The sequence below is a fragment of the Talpa occidentalis genome, unplaced genomic scaffold (assembly GCF_014898055.3).
Source record: "Talpa occidentalis isolate TD23 unplaced genomic scaffold, MPIMG_talOcc4v2.1 talOcc4.2, whole genome shotgun sequence".
Lineage (NCBI taxonomy): Eukaryota > Metazoa > Chordata > Mammalia > Eulipotyphla > Talpidae > Talpa > Talpa occidentalis.
In genome coordinates, this window is record NW_023602073.1 from 57,127,724 (window position 1) to 57,149,237 (window position 21,514).

At 40.9% G+C, this 21,514-nt stretch overlaps 1 protein-coding gene across 1 annotated transcript; it reads left to right on the plus strand.

The window, feature by feature from the left end:
* The first annotated feature begins 4,967 nt into the window (after positions 1-4,967).
* SNRPC (small nuclear ribonucleoprotein polypeptide C) lies at positions 4,968-20,861 on the plus strand. Its single transcript, XM_037519550.2, has 6 exons — positions 4,968-5,031; positions 5,372-5,414; positions 12,774-12,882; positions 16,785-16,874; positions 17,363-17,467; positions 20,516-20,861. Exons 1-6 carry the CDS (start codon positions 5,024-5,026, stop codon positions 20,638-20,640), a joined length of 480 nt encoding a protein of 159 aa, XP_037375447.1. The 5' UTR covers positions 4,968-5,023; the 3' UTR covers positions 20,641-20,861.
* The last annotated feature ends 653 nt before the right edge of the window (positions 20,862-21,514 follow it).

Here is a 21,514-nt window from a genome sequence, read left to right on the forward strand (position 1 = left end):
GGAAACTTGGCCTGGCTCTTCTTTACCGCGCCGAACCTTTCAATCCACATTCATGTCTAATCTAATTGTTATTGATATTTTATCTCAATGACTTTTTTTTTATATATATAGAGGCATGTTATTTATTTATTTGTTTGTTTTGTTTTGTTTGTTTATACATGCACTGGGTACAGTCAGCAGCGCGGGAGGGTGAGAGAATTCACCAGAGCCAGAGCGGGGAGCAGAGCAGGCAGAAGGACCGAAGTACACTGCTGAGGGGAGCAGCGGGCAGCAGGAGAGGTCTGCGCGCCATGTGGGACCCTCCTCTGGTGGCTGGGGAGCAGCTGGAGATCGAACCAGCGCGAACCAGCGCTGCAGAGGCCGCGGGCAGCCTCGCAACCCAGCGCTCAACTGCTGCGCCACCGGGGAGGCCCTCAATGACTTTTAATTTGAATTCATATTCTTATGAGTGGGGATGATTCTTTTTAATATATATAAAGAACATTTATATCTTATTTTTATTTGTACTTTTTTAAAGATTAATTTATTTATGCATACAAGAACTGGGGTACAGGCCAGAGGTGTGGGGGGTGAGAGGATTCACATTCACCAGAGACAGAGTGGGGAACAGAACAAGCAGACTGATTGAAATACACTGCTGAGGGGAGCAGTGGGAGAGACAGGAGGGGACTGCTGTGCCATGTGGGTCACTTCCCTGGCTGGAGGTTGAGCTTGTGCTGCAGTGGCTGCGGATAGCTTCATAGTGCTGTGTCCTAACCCTTAAGCCACCAGGGAGGCCCCTGTACTTTTTTAATGAGTTGATGGTCATTTTATTGTTGTTTTGCAGGAGACTTTAGTATATTGTACCCAACATCTTGTAAAAAGTCAGATTTATTGAAGTATAAATTACGTATAATAAGACTCGCCTTTTCCTTTGTATGTGGAAGCCCCTCTAGCTGGAGGCCACATGTTGATGCTTTGCAGTACTTATTTGAAAAACATCATTCTCATCAATTGCAGTAAGAGAGTTACTAGGAAGGGGTTACAGTGAAAGGTACAGGCAATGGGAAGTGTGTTCCATGGAAAGAGGTTAAGCACTGGATTTTGACTATGTGGGCTCCAATACTGTTTTTGCCACGTATTGACTCGGTGATTTTGTTCAAATAACATCACCTCTTTAGGTCTCAGTTCCCTCATCAGTAAAAAATCCTCAAAATAAAATTCCATCAGATAACAAAAGCATGCTATCTAGTGTTGCCACAAATTTAGGCATTTAATGTTAGTTTCCTTTTCTAGAGTGAAAGTCTAGCCACTTGAGGCAGCATGCCCTGAGGCAGCAGAATGAGGGGTGGTGTGTGATTGATTCTTGACCTTGACCTCAGGCCCTGCTGCAGTATTATTCCACTAAAAAAGATCACTTATATTCCTTTTTCCAGCTTGACACCCCTAGAGTCAGGCTGAATGTTTCCTTTGCTCATAAAATGGGCTCATATATCTGTTTAAGTGAACACATTCCGTGAGTAATAACTCCTTTCAGTGAGGCATTTGTCAAAACCACCCTGCCAAACCTGTTCTTCTGCCTTAGTGATTAGTGCCCTACTGGCTTTCTCCTGATACCATGACCTGTTGGTCCAACAGCCTTAAATTAATAAAGAGGTTGAAAAGAGAATTTGTTCCTCAACAAGTCTGGCTTTTCTATTCCCAGCAGTGAACCTTCTGTTTGCTGTGAGGGAGGCAAGACAATCACAGCAGAACTAATCAGTTTCCTCCCCACCTGAGCAGACAAAAAAATGAACAGTGTTTGCTGGCTCCTTGCACATGTTAGATGGGTGTCCTCACTGTGGTCCTGGTGTTGTTCCTATTTTCCCACCACCAAAGGAGAAAGCACAGTTCAGAATGCAGAGGTAAGTCCACCTTTGAGAATGAACCGCTCCCATGCTCTTCATGGTCCTGAGGTGTGGGAGTTAAACTAAGAATTATGTATTCTGAAGATGATCTAATAGAAGAGCCCAGTGACTACACAGTGAAACTTCAATCTCTTGTTGGAAAGGGAAGAGAAAATACCTGAGTTTCACAGTTCATCTCTTATGTGGCCTTTAAGAGGCATGAAAAGATTACTGAATATGGAATTCAAGGAACCTAGGTTTTTAATACCAATTCCTATTACTAAAGTCCCAACACCACTCACTAGTTGCTGTGTGCTTACCACATGCCAGGTGCTTTATGAGAACTATTCAGTCTTCACAGCCTTGACTCTATGAAGTGTGTACTATTATTTCCCCCCATTTACAAATGAGGAAGCTGATGAGATGCCTGCATAGGCAGGTAAAGAGCTGAATTTGAAAGGGGTAGGTATAAGAAAGAGGCATCTACATAGACACAAGTGAGCAGTCTTAAAGGACAAGAGCTGCATTCTCCCAGAGTAAGGGGCATCTGTATATCGTGTTTGTGTTCTTTGATGAAATTTCTGCGGATTTTGTTGCTTTGAGGTCAGGTTGGGTTGTTTTCTGTAGCTGATAATCATCTCTAATCCCACCTCTGGTTTCTGACCTTGTGAAAACCTCCATCCTAAATTTTTCTGCTCTTAAGCTTCCATTTTTATGGCGATACCTCTGTTAGAGCAGCAGCTGTAAATACCATTTTCAGCCCAGAACGTTTTCCGTACTTTTAAAAACAATACTCCCCCAACTCTTGGGTACTCCTCCCCTTCTCTTCAGTGGGGCTGTCAATTACAATTTCTCACTCATCCCCACCCAAGGAAGACTGTTGCCAGCCAGCCATTCAGGGCCTGTCTTTTTTTATAGTATGGAGCTGGAAGAATGGGAATTTGGAGATATTTGAATGTGGAGATATTTGATTACTTGATTTCACTTAGTTTCATGGAGGAAGTTAGGGTGTAATGTGAGAGGATTTTTGTTTTAAGGAAGTAATCTTTGTGATACACTCAACTTTATTAAAGCTGTTTCCTCATCTGACAAGTAAGGTGGTTGACTAGATTACATAAATTAATGCATTTAAAGCACCTATCATATGGTGAGCAAATAAAGTAGTAATTATTATTATTTTGGTTGCAATTCCATATTCAATATGGAGCAGAAGAACTCCCACTTTCCAATACTTATTTCCCCTTTTTTTTTTACAAAAAAGATTTATTTATGCATATAAGAACTAGGGTGTAGGCCAGAGGTACGGGGGGAGGGGGAGGATTCACCAGAGAGAGTGGGGAGAACAGGCAGATCTACTGAAATACACTGCTGAGAGGAGCAGCGGGTGAGACAGGAGAGGTCTGCTGTGCCATGTGGGTAGCTCCCTGGCTGGCTGGGGATGGAACTCGTGCTGCAGTGGCTGGCGGCAGCTTGTGTCTTTAACCCCTGGGCCACCAGGGAAGACCTTATTTCCCTTTTCTCCACCAGGAGTCAGGTCATTTTGGAGTCTGATGGATCACTATGGCTGTTTGGCTTTGTTATGAGAACAGCTTATATCTGTGGACAAGTTACTCCTATTGTAATAGTGTGATATCCATAGAAAGGGGAGGTTCTAGGTTCCCTACCCCACCCAAGGAAGGGCGGAGCTGAGCAGTGAGGAGTAGCTGAAAAAAAGACTGGGGAAAAGACTTGGGAAAGAAGGAAGGAAGGAAGGAGGAGAGACTAGAAAAAGGCCTGGAGGGGGGACTTGGAGCAGAGAGACATGTGAAGAAGCCTGCGTTTGCTTCTTGGTCTTGATCTTGCAAGTCCCTGGTGGGACTTGGGGGACATGGAAGGAGACACTTGAAAGAGAAGTGGGTGAGAGACCCATGGGAAAGCTGACAGCGGCAACCTTTACTTTGCTTTGTGTTTTGATTTTGCTCTTTTCCTTCCAGAATTACCTGGCCCCTTCTGCCCCTTTCTTTATGGGTCCCCACCAGAAAGTGCTGGTCTCAGTGGCCCTGCTTTGGGCCCACCTTGTTTGGCTGAACATTCACCTATGAGGGGATTGGTAAATGGGTGTTTCATGGGGAAACTATTTTAACTGTTCTTTCTCTTCTATTGCACACTAATTCTATTAATGTCTTTTTCTATTGAAAGGCTTACACACTAAGAATATGTTTGTCTTTATGTGGTAGATGGCAGGACCCATATAGGCCAGGCAGGGTTGGGGGGCCAAGGGTGCCCTTTGGTCTGCCAGCTAACATTATGAATCCCCAACTATGTAAAGATAACTGCCATTTGTATAAGGCTTAATCTGTACAGATATTGCCCTAAATACTTTAAAAGCATTCCTGCATTTAATTTTTTCTCGAATCCCCCAAGTAACAATTATTGACCATGTTTTTCAGCTGAGGAAACTGAAGTTCAGAAAGTTTAACTTGTGCAAGCAGCACAGCTAGGAAGCAGTGCAACGGTACTTGAAATTGGAGAGTCTATTGTGCTATCTCCTAGGGTTAATGAGACTCAAAGAAGACATGCTGTGTAAATCAGCTTACACTTAGCTTTATTCCGTTAAGAAGACTATTATTTCTCCGTTGTCACCTTCTCAGCAATCTTGCTTTGTCTTAAAGGTGAACTCCCTTTATTTCCCGCCCCCCCCCCATTATTTGCTTCCACTTATCCTATTACATATGGGCTTTATTATCTCTCGTTTCCAATGTCAACTCCACTTGGGCGAGTTTTTGTCCCGCTCGCTTGGTGTTATCTTCTCACATACAGCACAGAGGGTGGTGGTGGGGGGGGTACGAGGAAGGCAGGCAATCATCGGATACTAGTCCAGAGAATGTATAACAAGCTTCACGAAACTTCCGGAATCAACACTAAAAGGGCGTGGATTTAACCTCCAGGTCATAGTACTCGCCTTCCCGCTTCCCTGTGGGTGACGAAGAAAGGAAGGGCCCGCCCCTCTTCCGGCCCCGCACGCACAGAGCCGCCGCCGCACAGCTCGCCCGCCGATTGGACAACGCGCGGGGGTTTGTAAAGTCGCGCTCGGTCGTCGTTTCCGCTGCGTCGGCGCTTGCTGTGTGCGTCATATCCGGGCGGCGCCGAACTGGGTGCCCAACGGCCTGCGGAGCAACATGCCTAAGTGAGTGGGAATCGGATTCTGGGATTGTTCGCGGCCGGGATCACTGGTTATGAACTTGTGGGGCAGCGCAGGACGGGCTCTGGCTTCTGAAGCCCTTAGAGAAAGGAGAGGATCTCGGGGGCGGGGGGAGACGCGGACTGCAGATACGTACCTTTTTCGAGTGTAGAGGTCGATTCCGGGGAGGCCACAAAAAAGCGGTGTGTGTCAAGATGCTTTGTTTGATGTCTTCAAATCGTGCATACGTGACTGTGTTTTTAACCTACAGTGAACAGCACTTCGGTGGTTGGGCATCTGTTAACTGGTTTTCATTTTGTCTTTTTTCTCCGCCTTCCACTCGTAGGTTTTATTGTGACTACTGCGATACGTACCTCACCCATGACTCTGTAAGTGGTATTTCTTTAAAGTTTCAAAGACCTTATGTGTAGTAATTTTTTTTTTTTTTAGTTATGAGTTTGTGGTTTTTGTCCTGCCGAGGTTTAAGGGCTACTCCTTGGAGAAGACAGTTTAAGTGTTTCTGTTTTCATCTTGCCTGTAACTGTCTTCATAATTTGACGTTATTAGTCTTACATTGGTTAGTGTTTACACTGGGGAATCAAAATGAATAAGTTTTGTCAGGTTTGGAGATTAAAAAGCTCAAATATTTGTAGTGGGCAGGCAAGTGTTTGAATCACAAAGAAATGCATCGATTTGAAACAGAATACTTTGATTTGATTAAAAATTGCTTAATATACTATCAGCCACTACGATTGAATACTTAGTGTGTGTCAGGCTGTTACAAATGCTTTACATGTGTCGATTTTGTTTAATGCTCTATGATTAGTCCATGAAATTAGTATCATCTCCCAGTTTATGGAGGAGGGAACTGAGTCTGTGTGGAGGAATAACTGACTGAATGTTAAAAAAGCATCAGGTAGTTAAGAGCTGGAAGATGAACCTAGTTAAACTCTAGGGCTGCTGTGTCAGCAGCTCTCAAAACCTTTTTGTTTCCTGGTGCTTTACACTCTTTTTTTTTTTTTTTTTTTCCTGGTGCTTTACACTATTAAAAATTTCCGGGCTATTAAAAAATTGTTGGATTACGTGGTTTATATCTTTATTTGGTGTATTGAAATTAAAATTTAAGAAATACTAATTCAGGGGCGTCTCTGGTGGCGCAAGGCGTTAAGACGCAGCCTATGAAGCTGTCTGTAGCCTCTGCAGCACAAGTTTGATCCCTGGCCAGCTGTGGCCAGCAGCCCACATGGCGCAGCAGACCTCTCCTGTCTGGCCCGCTGCTCCCCTCAGCAGTGTATTTCAGTAGATGCTGGTTCTGCTCCCCACTCTGCCTCTGGTGAATCCTCTCACCCCCCCCCCCCCCCCACACCTCTGGCCTGTACCCCAGCTCTTGTATGCATAAATAAATAAATCTTTTTTTTAAGATACTAATTCATTTAAAAGTAACAAAAAACATTTTACATTAAAAAAATTAAAATGTAGCTATTTTCCAAATCAAAATATTTAGTATGAAGAATGGCCTTCTTTTAACATTTTTGCAAACCTTTGTAATGTTTGACTTGATGGAAGATGTTTGGACTCTCATTTCTCCTTTAAGTCTGTTACAATATATTATTTTGGTTGAAGTATAAGAAGAACCCAGCCTCACATATAAGCCTATATACTTGAAAAAAAGGAGGAGCACTTTAATAGCTTTTTTAGATAATTGTGTATATTCTTTTATAGATGTATATTGTTTAATACTTTATATAATTGCACCAAAACACAACATGTGGCTAGTTGTAGCATGGACTCTGAATCCGTATCAGATTTTTCATATGGTTACATTGGAATTCATTGGTTCATATTGCACTTTGACTGACTCTTTTATCATATATTATAAAAATTCACATTCATTCATGGCACAATCTAATGAGAAAAGACTTTTTTAGGTATTGGGACACTGACAAACTCTGTATGGCATATTAGATTTTCTGGAATTCTCAGTTTTGCTTGGAAATGCAAATTTTAGCATTGGCAATTAATACTGTTGATTGCTCTGCTTGAAGTGACAGGCTCACTTCATGTATTTTTGAGAAATCTGAATGACCAGTTTATTTCTCAGTTGTCGTTTCAAATAAAAATGATCTTACATTACAGAAGCACTTGAACAAATTATGTGCCCGCTTTCCTTTGAAATAGCATACTTTAGTATGCAACCCTTAAGTGCTTTGTACGTACTTCCCATCATTCATCCAGAATATTAAAAAGACATGAACTCAAGGGTTGAGATTTAATTAAATTAAAAATTTTATTCCTTCAAAGATAGTCTTTTTTTTTATAATACTTATTTATACATACAAAGAACTGGTGTGTAGGCCCGAGGTGGGGGTGGGGGGTGAGAGGATTCACCAGAGACAGAATGGGGAGCAAAACAGGCAGATCTACTGAAATGCACTGCTGAGGGGAGCAGTGGGCGAGTCAGGAGAGGTCTGCTGCGCCATGTGGGTTAGCTTCTTGGCCAGGGATGGAACTGGTGCTGCAGTGGCTGCGTATAGCTTGATAGTGCTGAGACTTAACTCCTTGCACCCCCAGGGAGGCCCCATCAAGGACAGTCTTCATGAAATTAGTCTCCCCTTCTCCTCAGAAGTGTATGACGTTGAAGGACATATTCACTAGTGCATTGGGTGCCATTGCTTTGACTCATTTTAAAATGTCATGAGTTTGGCATCATAAATGTCAGTACAAATGTCAATACAGTGAAAAAGGAAAGAAATGTCTTAGTACTATTTGAAACTATTTTGGCATTGCTCACTCCCTGAAGGGTCTCAGAGATCCTTCATTATCGGAACTACACCTTGAAAATTGTAGCTCTATAGTTTGCTGCCTCTGAGGAGTCTGAATCTGAACTCTTGATCTTGTCATCTTTAATGTAGCTTTAAGAATCTAGCACATGATTTCTATTTCTATATTGTCAATTTGGAATTCTTTCTAGCACGTGGTTGATGTAGTTCAGCAATAATAGACTTGTGGGAACTATAAGTAGGGTGGTTCCTCTTAAAGAAATAATATTTCTGGGTATTATTGTAAAAGACTCGTTCAGTTAGCTAAATTGGTAATAGCTTGCTTATGGATCCCCAGTCTTGGTTTTTCATTTTGTTAATTGTTTGTCTCTTCTCTGGGTCAAATACCTAGTTATAATTTCCTTAAATTGTTAGTGAAGGATCTCTACCTTTCTACCCTTTTTTCAGCACTATATTGTCATTTACCTACTTATCTTGCAAATGCCAGAATTGAGAGATAATTGAAAAATCTCTCTTTAAAACAAATGTTTCTTTATGAAAGTCAGGAACCTCTGTAGTACTTTTTTTTTAAATTTTTTTTTTAAAGATTTATTTATTTTTATACAAGAGCTGGGGTACAGGCCAGAGGCACAGGAGGGTGAGAGGATTCACCAGAGACAGCGCAGGGAGAACAGGCAGAACAGGCAGACAACTGAAACACACTGCTAAGGGGGGCAGTGGGCGTGACAGGAGAGGTCTTCCACACCATGTGGGAATCTCCCTGGCCAGCTGGGAATCGAATCTGCACTGCAGAGGCTGCAAACAGCTTCACAGCTCTGCGCTCAACTCTCTGTGCCACCAGGGAGGCCCCTGTAGTCCTTTTTTTTTTTTTTTAATATTCATTTATGCATACAAGAGCTGGGGTACAGGCCAGGGGTGTGGGAGGTGAGAGGACTTACCAGAGATAGAGTGGGGAACAGAACAAGCGGATTGATCGAAGTACACTGCTGACGTGAGCAGTGGGCAAGTCAGGAGAGGTCTGCGCCATGTGGGTTGCTCCCTGGCCAGCTTGGGGATTGATCTTGTGCTGCAGTGGCTGCGGGCAGCTTCATAGGTTGCATCTTAACCCCTTTGCTCCACCAGGGAGGCACTGTAGTACTTTTTTAAATGATATTTTGTGAAAATACTAGAATACTTCCAAGTCCCTTTTGTGCACTTTGATATGTATAAAACATTTGGTGGTGTAACTTTTGAACTTAGGCATGGTTTTGTTGTTAGTCTTGTTTTAATGTAATGTAAACCTTAAAAAGAAAGTCTCTACTTGGTGATGTTGGTCAATCAACTGGCACTAAAGCAGATATGTAAAGAGTGGATATACCAAAAGGAGAGAAACAGCCAGGGGGAGCAGCTGAAGGAGATTTGAATTCCAGGCCTTGGTTTGTTTCTCACCAGCTGTGCATTTTGAGGCATGTCTCTAAAACTAATTTTACTGAATTATAATTTTTGTTAAATGCACACATTTTAGGTTTACAGTTTGATGGCTTGTCATATAATTACTTTTTTTTTTTAAGGGTTTATTTATTTATGCATATAAGAGCCAGGGTACAGGCCAGAGGTGCGGGGTGGGGGATAGGTGGGTGAGAGGATTCATCAGAGACAGAATATGGAACAGGACAGGTGGATCTACTGAAATATACTGCTGAGGGGAGCAGCGGGCAAGACAGGAGAGGTCGGCTGTGCCATGTAGGTCACCTCCCTGGCTGGGGATCGAACTTGTGCTGCAGTGGCTGCGGACAACTTCATAGTGCTGCGCCACCAGGGAGGCGCCTATAATTACTTCTTGTATATACCAAGACATTGATTATTTCCATCACCCCAGAAAGTTCCCCTATGGTCTTTTGTAGTCAATTTCCTGTACCCCAGGCCCCAATTGATCTGATTTTTATTACTAACATTTGGTGTTACTGGTTTTAAAATTAATTATGAATGTGGAGTCTTATATATTCTGTGTGTCTGATTTCTGAGCAGCAGCATATTTTTTTAATACTTTATTTTATATAATTCTTACATCATTTTTTATCTTTGCACAGTGTATGCATTTTCATTATGGTTACATTCCCCATACAATTGCACCCCTCCTTATTTTGACTCTAGTCTTTCCTCTCCCTGCCTCCCCTCCCCCCCTCCGCCGCCAGTAGTGTGTCTCTGGTTTATAGTTGCTTGTTGACTTTGATTTTTACTTTGTATTGATTAGTCTTTTTCCTGGTCTCTTATTTAAGTTTTCTAAATTCCTGCTATGAGTGAAAAATACCATCCGGTATTTTTCTTTTTCTTTCTGACTTATTTCGCTGAGCATGATCCCTTCTAGCTCCATCCATGTTGCTGCAAACTGCATGTGTTTGTCTTTTTTTGATTGCTGAGTAATATTCCATGGTGTTTATGTGCCACATCTTCTTGATCCAGTCATCTATTTTTGGGCATTTGGGTTGTTTCCAAAGCTTAGCTATTGTAAATAGTGCTGCTATAAACATAGGCGTGCAGGTGCCCTTTGGAATTAATGTTTGTGTCCTTTGGGTAAATACCTAGGAGTGGAATTGCTGGATCATATGGAAGCTCTATGTTTAGTAGGTCCAGAAATCTCCACACAGCTCTCCATAGCGGTTGGACCAGTTTGCACTCCCACCAGCAGTGCAGGAGAGTTCGTTTTTCTCCACAACCTCGCCAACATTTGTTGTTGCTAGGTTTTTTAATATGTGCCATTCTCACTGGTGTAAGATGGCATCTTACTGTAGTTTTGATTTGCATTTCCCTGATGACAAGTGATGTTGAACATTTTTTCATATGCCTGTTGGCCATTTGCATTTCCTCTTCAGTGAAGTTTCTTTGTAGCTCTTCTGCCCATTTTTGGACTGGATTATTTTCTTTGTTTTTGTTGAGTCTCATCAGCTCTTTGTAGATTTTTGTGATCAGTCCTTTATCATTAGTGTTGTGTGCAAAAATGTTCTCCCAGTCGGTGGGGTTTCTCTTTGTTTTGGTTATTGTCTCTTTTGCTGTGCAGAAGCTCTTTAATTTGATGTAGTCCCAGCGCAACAGCATATTTTTATTTATTTATTTTTTCCTAATTCTTTTTTTTAATGATTTATTTGTTTATTTATTTATTTATTTTTAAATTAATAAATTTTATTTTTATATTCCCATACAATTGCAATCCCCCCATTCTGACCCCAATCCCTCCACTCCCGCCCCCACCCCCAAAAAGTGTCTCTGGTTCATAGTTTTTGTTGATTTTGATTTTCACTTTCTATAGTAACTTCATTTTCCTGGTCCCTTATTTAAGTATTCTAGATTCCTGCTATGAGTGAGACCATCCGGTATTTTTCTTTTTCTTTTTGGCTTATTTCACTGAGCATGATCCCTTCCAGCGCCATCCATGTTGCTGCAAATTGCATGTGTTTATCTTTTTTGAATGCTGAGTAATATTCCATGGTATATATGTACCACATCTTCTTGATCCAGTCATCTATTTTTGGGCATTTGGGCTGTTTCCAAAGCTTAGCTATTATAAATAGTGCTGCTATAAACATAGGGGTGCAGGTGTTCTTTGGAATTGATGCAACAGCATATTTTTAAGATTCATCCACATTGCATGTATTAGTGATTCTTGTTGATTAGTATTCCATTTACCATGCTCATTTGATTTTTATGAACATTTAGACACTGCTTATAAAGAGCTTAGCATGATGCCTGGCACATAGTGTTAAATAAATGTTACCTTAAAAAAACAAGTCAAATTATAAACCAGAGACATCCTGCAGGGGAGGAGGAGGGAGAGAGATAGGAGGGAGGGAAGGAGGGAGAGAGGGAGGAGTACAAGGGACTGGTGATGGTACACAGATGCATTGGTGAAGGAAATTTTATGGGGACTACACCTGAGGGGGGTCAGAGGTGGGGGGAAGCAAACATTGTTTTAAAATGAACAATGATGTTTTATATATATATATAATATGTATATATATAAATATATATAAACATTCAAAATATGGAAAAAAGAAAGCGCCCCCCCCAAAAAAAAAAAAAAACTAATGAGTCAAATGTGTGGAGTTCGTTTTGTGTCAGATATACCTCAGTAAAGCTGTTTAAGAAAGAACCAAAAGATTATTGCACTAGAGACCAAGTTCTGTAGGTGATTTGTATGGAATCTGTACTGTAGACTCATAGTCATTTAAAAGAATACGTTCTTGGGCCTCCCTGGTGGTGCATGGGGTAAAGTCTCAGTACTATGAAGCTATCAGCAGCCACTGCAGCACAAGTTTGATCCCCAACTGGCCACGGAGCTAACCCTGTCTCGCCCACTGCTCCCCTCAGCAGTGCACTTCACTGGATCTGCCTATTCTGTTCCCTACTCTGTCTCTGGTGAATCCTCTCACCCCCCAACCCCACACCTTTGGCCTATACCCCACTCTTGTATGCATAAATAAATAAAATAAATCTTAAATACATTCTCATAAACAGGGTAATTTAAATATATGTTAACTATATTCTGTTGCCATGGAATAACCTAAGAAAGGGCATTAAAGTAGCATTGTGTTCTAGATCAGGGGTTGCAAACTTTTTCTTAAAGTGCCAGATTATAATTATTTGAGGTTTATGTACCGTATGGTTTTTGTTGCAATTAACTCAGTTCTGCCTTTGCACAGAGAAAACATAGACAGTTCATAAGCAGAAGAATGTAAGTGTTCCAATACTTTTTATTTTTTAACAAATTCAGGTGGTGGACTAACGGGCCATAGTTTGTTGACTATGGTTTAAGTAATAAACATAGCAGATACATTACCACAATGTGTTGTTGGACGATGTTTATAAATGGTGCTTTAACACCCAGTAAAACTGCTAAAAGTATTCAGGCTACCTGTATAAAAGTAAAGTTTCATAAAATTTCTAGTTTTGGAAATTTGTTTCTGTGAGTGATGTGATCTTTTTGTTTTACAGCCATCGGTGAGAAAGACACACTGCAGTGGTAGGAAACACAAAGAGAATGTAAAAGACTACTATCAGAAATGGATGGAAGAGCAGGCGCAGAGCCTGATTGACAAAACAAGTACGTGCCAGTCTCTTGTTCTGATGTGGTAGAATGGTCCCATTCTTTATTGTCCCTACTATGTTGTTTTTCACAGAAGCAACTCATTCTGAATGATAAACAGCAGCATTCTAATGTGTTGAATGAAAGAAGTGGAAGGTCATTGGTTTCCCAGGGCTATAGGAACACATTAATATTAATTATTGAGGTTAGAGCAGACATAGATACAGCAATCAGGAACTGGTTAGACTGGGAAGTGGCCAGAGAGTAATCGAGTTACCTGATATTTCTTTATTGACACAGACGAGATTTTGTAGTAGATTGGTATAAAACCCTCTCTGTCGTGACTCAGTTTTTAAACTATTTTCCTTTTACAATAGGAAAAGGTGGGGAGTAGGATTGTGGTTTTAGTGTTTGAACAACTTTGAGTCTCTTATTTGTGCTCCTCACAATGATAACTGCTCAAAAAGGAAATAACTAATGTGACAAAATAGTCTTGGTATGTTTTGGACCCTGTTGTGCATGTCATACTCATTTTGTTTAATTAGTAACATTTTTGTTGTTTAGGCTAGTTGGATCCAAGTCGCTGGCTGAACAAGATCTTGTGTTCCTATATTAGGTCATTGTGGTGTATTTGCAACATGGCCTTAATCATGCATTGTACTCAGAGCTGGCAGGCAAATGTGGACCTTGATTGTGATGTGACTTTTAAAAAAATCAAAAGTGTTGTGGAAAATTTCAAACAAAGTGACACTTTTAGACTCTTCAGACTTTTCTTCTCACAAAGCCTTTTCCCTTTGCAAAGCAGCAGCAGCAGATCTCTGCCTGTGTCTATGCAGGTGTCTCTCTTTTTCTTTTTCCTAATAAACTTGTCCTTTTAAAATGTTTTTTTTTTTAAAAAGGGACACTTTCAACCAACTACTCTCTAATGACTACCCTCCCTCCAGCCACCCAGCTACAACAATCTTGTTTTCATTTCTATAAAGGTTCTCACACTTACTGCTATTGCTATTTTTTTTAAAAAAGATTTATTTATGCATACAAGAACTGGGGTAAAGGCGGATGAGAGGATTGAGCAGAGCCAGAGTGGTCAACAGAACAGGCAGATCTACTGAAATATAGGTACTGAGGGGAGCAGCGGGCGAGACAGGAGAGGTCTGCTGTGCCATGTGGGTAGTTCCCTGGTCGGCCGGGTATTGAACTCGTGCAGCCGAGGCTGTGATAGCTTCACAGTGCTGTGCTTAACCCCTTGCGCCACCAGGGAGACCTGCTATTGCTATTTTAGACTGGATAATTCTTCACTGTGGGACTGTCCTGTATGTTGTAGGATGTTCAGCAACATTTCTGGCTTCTACCCACGAGATGGCAAGTAGCATTTCCCAAACGGTGACAACTAAAAATTTCTCCAAGCTTTGTATAAGTGTTGGAGGGAGTTGCCCCCAATTAGAAGTCATTGAATGCCTTCATCTACTCCTCTCTATTCCTGTTTCTCTCTCTTGGATAATTAAAGAGCAAATCTCAGATGTTACTCAATTTTATTTGAAAAAATAAACATTTTTTCTATTTTCCCTTGTTAGGAAAGATGTTAGAAGTTTCTTGGCATTAACGGCTAGCTTTATTTTCTTTCTTTCTTTTTTTTTAACATTTCATATAATTTTATTATTTTTTAAAATAAATTCTATTTTTATATTCCCCATACAATTGCAACCCCCTTATTTTGACCCCAGTCCCTCCTCCCCTCCCCTCCCCTCCCTCCCTCCCCTCCCCACACCCCACCCCCCATAGAGTGTCTCTGGTTCATAGTTTTTTGTTGATTTTGATTTTCACTTTCTTATAGTTATTCATTTTCCTGGTCCCTTATTTAAGTTTTCTAGATTCCTGCTATGAGTGAGACCATCCGCTAGCTTTATTTTCTTTTAAGTCATTTTTTTTTTTTTTTTTATGCACAGCAAAAGAAGTTAAGTATTTTTGATGAAAGCATTTTGGATGAGACTAGACCTTAAGAATACACCTTCTAGGTCTCCCTGGAGGTGCAAGGGGTTAAGACGCAACCTATGAAGCTACCTGCAGCCACTGCAACATGAATTCAATCCCTGGCCAGGGAGGTGACCCACATGGCGCAGCAGACCTCTCCTGCCTCACCTGCTGCTCCCCTCAGCAGTGTATTTCAGTCAGTCTGCTTGTTCTGTTCCTCACTCTGTCTCTGGTGAATCCTCTCACCCCCTGCACCTCTGGCCTATACCCCAGTTCTTGTATGCATAAATAATTTTTTTTTTTTTTTTAAGAATACACCTTATAATGTCATGATTAAATTGACATTGAGGCTACAATGGAACTCATCATTTTAGCCTCTCCCTTTTTAGTCTTTAAAACTGTTCTTCCACAAGGTGGGAGCTGCTTTTTTTTTTTTTTTTTTTTTTTTTAAAAGATTATTTATTTATACAAGCACTGGGTACAGTCAGAAGTGCGGGAGGGCGAGAGAATTCACAGAGCCAGAGCGGGGAACAGAACAGGCAGACCGACGAAATACACTGCTGAGGGGAGGCAAGAGAGGTCTGTTGCACCATGTGGGACCCCCGCTGGTGGCCAGGGATTGAACCAGTGCTGCAGAGGCTGTGGGCAGCTTCGCAGCCCAGTGCTCAACCGCCGCACCACCAGGGGAGCTGCCTTTTTGATTGGATAAAATCCCTTATTTAGTACAGACTTTATTTTAGAGACATATGAACAGCTGTTCATAAATTATCAACAATTTACTTAACTCCACCTCCTTTGCACTGGTAGGGGTAGAGTGAGATGAGGGTATGCAGTACAAAGGGTGTGGACATCACAGAATTTGGGAGGCCTTACATTCGGGAATAAATTTTATGAGTGCATATTTTAGTATATGTGACTCCTAAAATAAATGCTATTCCGGGTCTTTGTTTTCATTTGTGCCTCACATTGAGAGGAAAATTAAGTCTGTTGTATTAGGCATTTTTTAATATCATAATATCCTTTAGATCAGGCTCTTGCATTGAAATTGGTCATGTCTTCTAGCTCTGCATTAATTTCAGGACTAGTAAACCAAAAATGCATTGTTTCGACTCAGGACAGTAGGATTAAAGTATACAAGACTGGCCTTTGGGCAGGTAGGACACATTTCTCTAACAAAACTGTGAACTCTAGATGTGATTTATAACCACAGTTTAGAGATGACTGTCTTTGGGTGTCCCTGGTGGCACAAAGTCACAGCACTATGAAGCTATCAGCTGATCCCCGGCCAGGGAGCTATCCACATGACGCAGCAGACCTTTCCTGTTTTGTCTGCTGCTCCCCTCAGCAGAGTATTTCAGTGGGTCTAATTGTTCTGCTCCCTACTCTTGTCTCTTGTGAATCATCTTATTCCCTCACACCTCTGGCCTACACCCCAGCTCTGTATGCATAAATAAAATAAATCTTAAAGGAAAAAAATAAAGATGACTGTTTCGATCCGCCTTTTCTTCTCCTCACTCTGTCTCTGGTGAATCCTCTCTCTCACACACACACACACACACACACACCCCTGTCCCCGTCCCTCTTCTGTCCTGCACTCCAGCTCTTGTATGCATACATAAATCTTAAAATAAGTAAAGCTGACTGTCTTTGGTAAGACACTGATAGATAGGTAGGATGTTCCCACACCAGTCTCTTGTAGTTAATTCAGCTATAGAAATGCCAGCTAAATAAAAACAGGTCACAAAAAAAACCCCAAACAGTAAGCTAATTCATTGCTGGTAAATGCCTAAAGTTGATTTTAAAATTGTGTAGGACATGATGTAGTAATCTAAAATGAATGCTTTTTTAGAATGAAATAATTGGAGCCTTTAAGTATTTAAAAGAAACTGGTAAACTGGGTGGTTGAACCTTTTTTCACTGTATGTTGATTTTTCCCTCTCTCTCCGAAGCTGCTGCATTTCAACAAGGAAAGATTCCTCCTACTCCATTCTCTGCTCCTCCTCCTGCGGGGGCAATGATCCCACCTCCTCCCAGTCTCCGTAAGTTCATAAAATTTTCATATTGGGGGTCTAACTGGGCAGATTATCCTTTGGTTTTTTTTTTTTTTTTAAATAGAGGCATGCTTTATTTATTTGTTTTGCTGGTTTGTTGTTTGTTTTGTTATACATGCACTGGGTACAGTCGAAGCGCGGGAGGGTGAGAGAATTCACCAGAGCCAGAGCGGGGAGCAGAGCAGGCAGAAGGACCGAAGTACACTGCTGAGGGAGCAGCGGCGGCAGGAGAGGTCTGCACGCCATGTGGGACCCTCCTCTGGTGGCGGCGGGAGCAGCCGGGGATCGAACCGGCGCCGTAGAGGCCGTGGGCAGCTTCGCAACCCCAGCGCTCAACCGCTGCGCCACCGGGGAGGCCATATCCTTTGGTTTTGTTAAATGATCTCACAGTTGGCCCAGATCATGAGGCCCTGTTTGATTAAGAAGAGAAAATGTTAATATATAAGCATATTTTCTGACACCATTCTTTGTTTCAGCGGGTCCTCCTCGCCCTGGTATGATGCCAGCACCGCACATGGGCGGCCCTCCCATGATGCCAATGATGGGCCCTCCTCCTCCTGGGATGATGCCAGTAGGGCCCGGTAAGTTTGGCTCTCTTTCCATTGGTTTTTTTTTTTTTTAAAAAGATTTATTTTTATTTATTTATACAAGCACTGGGTACAGTCAGAAGCGCGGGAGGGTGAGAGAATTCACCAGAGCCAGAGCGGGGAGCAGAGCAGGCAGAAGGACCGAAGTACACTGCTGAGGGGAGCAGCGGGCGGCAGGAGAGGTCCGTGCGCCATGTGGAACCCTCCTCCCGTGGCCGGGGAGTAGCCGGGGATTGAACCAGTGCCCAAGCTGTGGGCAGCTTCGCAACCCAGCGCTCAACCATTGCGCCACCGGGGAGGCCCTCCATTGTGTTTTGAGTTTCCAGTTAAATGGAGTTAATAATTAGCTGTATACATTTATTATTGCAACAAATTATATTTGGTGAATCTATAATGATAGAAAAATAGTTTTTTGGTGTGTCAGTATAACTGGATGGTATTCAAAGACCTTGCACTACTGAAAAAAGAATGCCTCTTTTTTCCTCTCTTCTCCTGACTTTTGATCATTTATAATGAGGAAAAGGGTAGATAAACCTGTCCCACTGTGGATGAGTACACACTTGTGCTACTTTTTTAAATTTTGATTTGAAGTAGAGCTACCTCCTGTTGCTGATTTAATCTTGTAGATTAAGTCAAATCAGTATATGAAAAACTGCTTATGCCTAGTAATTACTCTTTTATTTGGGAAGGGGAAGAAAATTAAGACCTCAGACATTTTATTTTAACATAAAAACACATATGTTTGTGAATTTTTCTGCTACATGATCAGAATCTTTGGTTTGAGAACAAATCTGCTGATTGGAATACCATATATTTCTTGCATATCAATACAACATACCCATAATACATTCTTTTGTCAACTTTAATTTTATTTTCTTTGAAGTGGTTAGAGACCTTGTAAAGCAGTCTGTAATTTTTTTTATTATCTTGCCTACCAAATTTGACACAGTTTTTTGGGAATAATTTGCTTGATTCTTAGGTCTAGATCAGTTTCCTCTAATTGTCAACTTAGTTTTTATAGAAATAGTTCTTTTTTTTATTCTCTATGGTTTGCATAAAAACATATGTAAGTACAGCTGACATAAGATGCTTATTCTCAACAGGTAAGAGAGTACACAGGTATTAGAGTAGCTTCCTGGCTAGAAGCATTTAGTATGCTTTCTGTGAGTTTCATTTAGAGGGGTGGGGAATATAGATAAGAGTTCCTACCTTACCAAAGCCTCTGTGGTGCAAGTTCAATCCCCCAGATGGCCAGGGAGCAACCTACATGGCTCAGCAGACCTCTCCCGACTCTCCCTCTGCTCTCCTCAGCAGTGTACTTCAGTCAGTCTGCCTGTTCTGTTCCCCACTCTGTCTCTGGTGAATCCTCTCATCCCCCACTCCTCTGGCCTGTACCCCAGTTCTTATGTACATACATAAATAAATAAATCTTTAAAAAAAAAAAGAGTTGCTACCTTAATTGCTTATGAACCTACAACACAATAGGAGTGATTTAGACAGTGTCTTTTGCATTCTTAAATCACTTACAAACTCTGATTCTCAGAGGGGTTAGGTGTGTGGTGAACTGGGGCATCATGACCCACCTAAAGAAGGCTGCTAGAACTCAGCTTCAGCTGAGTTGACTTTTGAGTCATGCATGGTGCTGCCATTCCTCCTGAGTATTTACTGTTTTGACTCTGGATGGATAATTGTTCAAGCTGGATGATGGGCACGTGGATGTTCATTATATTTTTTCTTTTCTTGTTTATATTTGAACATCATAGGGAAAAGTTGAAAAAAGGAATCTAGATTTTCTTACCATAATTAGAGTTGCCAGTTGCTAATGTTGGCAACAAATTAAAAATTAAATGCACTGTGGAAGCCAAAAAAGAAATGTTTATGGATGCCTTGATTTTGATCTTGGGTCTAGATCAGTCTTATAAGAAATGTTGAATACAAGTTATGTTATGGTGAGATTTTTTAAATAAGATACAAGTTTAGTATTCTCTGTTCCTATTGGAATAGATCTTAAAAAGATTCTGTACCTGTTGGATTTTGTAGCTGTACTTATATTTGTTCTAAGTTTTGTGATAAAGATGTATTCAGCTTTGAATTTTCTCTTGAACCATTTTTAATCAAAAATAATTTAGTTAATAATTAGATAAAATCTGACATTTATAAAGATATATAACATGGAAATCATGAGGCATAATGATAAAATGAATTCTTGTGACCCTACCATTCAGCTGAGGAGGTAGAACATTACCAATTCCATGAAGCTGCCTGTATTCTTCCCCAACCCCCACATTTCTGCTTGCCCTTTCTTACTTGGCTCATTTACTTAGCTGGCTTTTTTTAAATAGGATACTTCAAGAAATCATTAATAGTTTCTAAAATGCTCTCGAAAAGTCATTTGTCTGTGCTAATTGTTACAGTTCAGTATATCGTTGGGTATTATTTTTCTTGGCTTCCTTTGAGTATGATTACTGAGATTTTCAGCCTGACCTGCACATCTTTTCTACAACTCTAAACAAATGCTTAGTGGGACGATTGTCCTCTGTACCAGTGTACATTCATGAAATAGCTCCTGGCTGTATGATGGATAGAACTGATGAAAGAGCTGACTGAATGACTTGTAACTTAGTTGTGAATTTCTGTGAGTGGAGAAGACCAGTTTATGGAATTGAGTCCCAGTCTCAGTCTATTAATAGTTTTCCTCTTACTAGTATTAGGTCATGATTCCTCTATGGTTCTTGTAGTTACCTTTTTCTTTTTTGTTTGAGAATATCTAAATAATTTACAGACACGATGAATTTACTGCCTATTTTTTCCTTCTCAAGTATGTCTTTTTTCCAGCATTTTCCCAAGGGGTCCTTTTTTTTATCTTTAATTGAATTCCCATCAAACCTTCATAAGTACGGTTTTCTCACCTTTTCCTTCTCTTTCTTACTGAAATTGCATGATGACATTATGTGTTTCAGGTGTTCATCATTGTGAATCAGTATGTGTATATACTACATCAACTACATTGCTAAAAATCCAAATTTTTGTTTTGTTCTGCAGCTCCTGGAATGAGGCCACCTATGGGAGGCCACATGCCAATGATGCCTGGACCCCCAATGATGAGACCTCCTGCCCGACCCATGATGGTGCCCACCCGGCCAGGAATGACTCGACCAGACAGATAAGGAGAGCGGAGGGCCTCTATCAGTTTTATTACTTGTTCTACTTCACCGGCAGATGATGGTGCTGTGACTTTGGGTGTTTTCTAACAGCACGATAAGGAAGACTTGCTCCCCCTTCCTATCAGAGAGGGAATAGTTTTGGAGGGACTAAGTAAGATAAAAAGAAAAAAACCTGAAATGTTCATTTGTATTGTGAAATGTGAAAATAAAATCGTCGACTCTTTTAAAAATGTGTTTCCTTTTTTCTCTCCTCTGTATTTTTTGTGTATTATAAAGTAGATGAAGCATTCCAGTTGTGTTTCTCCAGCTCATTCTCTCTTCAGCATGCTCTCTGTGTGACGTTTTTTTTTCCTTAGCTATGGAGTTGGGTCCCTTTGGGCACCTTGCCTTTAATTATAGATTCTCTCATGCAAGACTTTGGTAAATTTAACACTTGCATAGAACTTTGCTTGATTAAAATAATAAATAGCACTGATGGTTTAATTTTTCACATAAAATTTTGTGTAGTAAGTGAAAAATTTTCAGTGCTTTTTGCTGAAGTAGGGAAAAAGATTTCACACTTTGTGCATGTCAGCTAAAAATGGCATGAGTTGGCTTAACCTCAGCTTCTCCTTTCCCTCAATGCCTCTTTTTCTTAGGTTTCCTATAGTCCGAAAACTTGCTAATAGCAGTGGTAAAATTATTTAGTTTAGCATGTTATAGAATATTACTTATTTTGTCACTGGGATGTTTAAGTGTGGCTGTAAAAGTAAGCCATTGGCAGTGTTCTTGTTTAGCACTGCACTCAACCTGCTGTGCCACTGGGGAGGCCCCTGACAAAGATTATCTTTACACTTATCCTTTGTAGAAGCTGAGTCAGTTTCTAGTCCACGCCAGT

Bases quoted from the DNA above. Each gene is read 5' to 3' on its own strand.
- SNRPC (XM_037519550.2), top strand. The intron at 16,875-17,362 runs GTAAGTTCATAA...TCTTTGTTTCAG, and splicing joins CCCACCTCCTCCCAGTCTCC to CGGGTCCTCCTCGCCCTGGT. The intron at 17,468-20,515 runs GTAAGTTTGGCT...TTTGTTCTGCAG, and splicing joins GATGATGCCAGTAGGGCCCG to CTCCTGGAATGAGGCCACCT.